General features: G+C 34.7%; 1 protein-coding gene across 1 annotated transcript; it reads left to right on the top strand.

Annotated features, from left to right (window-relative positions):
* Positions 1–658: 658 nt before the first annotated feature.
* Positions 659–1,784, top strand: LOC145077185 (uncharacterized). Its single transcript, XM_079022945.1, has one exon. The coding sequence runs from the start codon at positions 763–765 to the stop codon at positions 1,627–1,629; it is 867 nt and encodes a 288-aa protein (XP_078879071.1). The 5' UTR covers positions 659–762; the 3' UTR covers positions 1,630–1,784.
* Positions 1,785–2,367: the final 583 nt, after the last annotated feature.

Genomic DNA, 2,367 nt, shown 5'->3' with positions numbered 1-2,367 from the left:
AACAATAAAAAATAAAAAAAATGGCAGTTTAGTTATTTTATTATATTGAGAGACCCAACATGCAATGGAAATACATTCATGACCGTTTGAGTTAAAAAAATAGTTAGGGATCAAACGTACAGATTACCCTAAACTATAGGGACCATCCATGTAATTCACTCTAAATTAAAAAATGGTTAAAAATATTTTTTTTGGTTAGATTGTTGTTTTTGGTGGTATTTTAATGTTTGCTGATTTTGGTTAAAAATGTCTTTTATTTTTTATTTATTATTATTATTATTATTATTATTATTATTATTATTATTGAAACATGTTACTAATGGTTGAATGGTTGCAATATTGCATCAAATGGTCACTTATTTTTGTTATTTTGGATGTATGTAAAACAAGAATTACATTAGATGGCTGACTGATTTTTTTTAATTTTGACAACGTTAAAGCATGTAGAATATTTTTGTTATTTCGAACTTGCACTATTGGGCTTGTTTACGCCCCTATTTTCAAATAGTAAAATGCTTAACAAATTTGTTAGGATTATATAATATATTTTAGTAGATTGGTTGCCATGTGTAGTCGTCGTCCTCAATGGCATGAAGTGAAACCCTGTCATATGTCAACCAACTACCGAGTCGTGGATGCCACTCTATTCATTAGTCGTTGTTGCGAAAACACACATATATATATAACCTCTTCAACAAATGTCTCCTCTCAAGACGATTCAAATTCAAATTCTTGGAGAGTTGGAGCATATACGGGATCAATATGGCTTTCATCAAAATAACGAGGCTGAATAAGATCAGTGAGAATATTTTAATGAAATGGAGAGGCACCCTTCGTATTTTCACAACAACCCTTCTCAGCCTCCTCCTTCCCCTCTCATTCCTCCTCCTAGCTCGTCTTTCCACCGCTGATTATCTTTTGTCCCTGAATGATTTCCCGGCGGCTCAGCCGCCCTCTCTGGTCTTCTTCTCTCTCCTCCTAAATTCCATCCCACTCAGCCCTCTCCACATACTTGTTTCCCTTCTATGCGTTGCTTCCCTTGTCCATACCTTGAATAATGGCCGGATCACTTTCCCAAGCTTTTCCGTTTCACCAGGGACCACCGTCAGACCGCGTCTGTACACAGCGTGGATTGTTCTCTGCACGTTGCAAGTTTGTGTTGGACTGGGGATCGAAGGGAGTATAGGGGCTGGCATCGATGGTTCGGGTTTTGGTCATGAGAGAAATTTTATATGCAGGATTGTGTTTTTCTTGGGGTTGTATGCCACGACGGAGTACTGGTGGCGAACGATAGTGAAGCCGGTGGTGGATGATACGATATATGGTTTTGAGGTGGAGGAGAGATGGGTAGAGAGGGTGGTGATGGGGGTTAGTTTGGGTTGTTTGTGGTGGTGGAGGTTGAGAGATGAGGTGGAGTCGCTGGTGGTTGTGACGGAGATGAAGAGAGAGATGGATGTGGGTGTTGGTATGGTTGATTTCATGGGTTGGTGGTTGTATTATTTGGTGGTGACGATTGGGATGGTTAGGGTGTTGAAAGGTCTCATTTGGTTCGCCCTTATTTTACTTTATCGTAAGGTAGAACAAGTAAGAGATGAAAACGATTCCCTTCGAGTTGAAGAAAAAGTCTAATTATCATTTTTTTTTATAAGTTTTTTTTTTTTTTTTTCAAAATTTTAAACCAAGAATGGTCATATGATGTAATGTTCATAGATGGTGGGATGTTTAATTATATCCCTTTTATTCAGACCCATTTATTTTAAATTTTAATTGTCCCATTGATTAAATTTTAAGGATTAATTGCGTATATTGGCAACGAATTATCTGGATTCTATTCTTTCATCAAAACTCTAATTGGGTTCAATAAAACTCTAAAAGTAAAATTTTGTTAGGGTGTTATCATTGAAACATGTCATTGTTTGTTTAACAGGTTTATATATATATATATATATATATATATATATATATATATATATATATATATATATATATATATATATATATATATATATATATATAAAAGTACACGAATGTTCCCTATGGTTTAAGATAATTTGTGTGTTTGGTCTATACCTTATTTATTTAACTCGGAAGGTCCATACTGTTTGTTTTTGTTACACGCGTGGTCTCTCTCTCTTACCTAAAAAAAAACTATTTTGCCATTGATATTTTAATTTATTTAAATAAACACACCACCAACCTCATCCTCTTCACCTTACCTTACCTATCACACCATTTTTTCTTATTTAAATAATTGTATTTTTAGGTAAGATAGAGACCAAGGGTGTAACAAAAACAAACAATAGGGACCAATGACGTAACAAAAACAAACAGTAGGGACTTTCCGAGTTAAAAAAATAAGTTAGAGAC

The sequence above is a fragment of the Lactuca serriola genome, chromosome 9, assembly GCF_051521515.1.
Source record: "Lactuca serriola cultivar US96UC23 chromosome 9, Lser_US96UC23_V15, whole genome shotgun sequence".
NCBI classification, from domain to species: domain Eukaryota; kingdom Viridiplantae; phylum Streptophyta; class Magnoliopsida; order Asterales; family Asteraceae; genus Lactuca; species Lactuca serriola.
Note: the sequence above shows the minus strand (reverse complement) of the source record. Positions and strands in the feature narration are given on the sequence as shown.

Excerpts from the sequence above, each read along its gene's own strand:
- LOC145077185 (XM_079022945.1), top strand. The coding sequence starts at position 763 with ATGGCTTTCATCAAAATAACGAGGCTGAATAAGATCAGTGAGAATATT.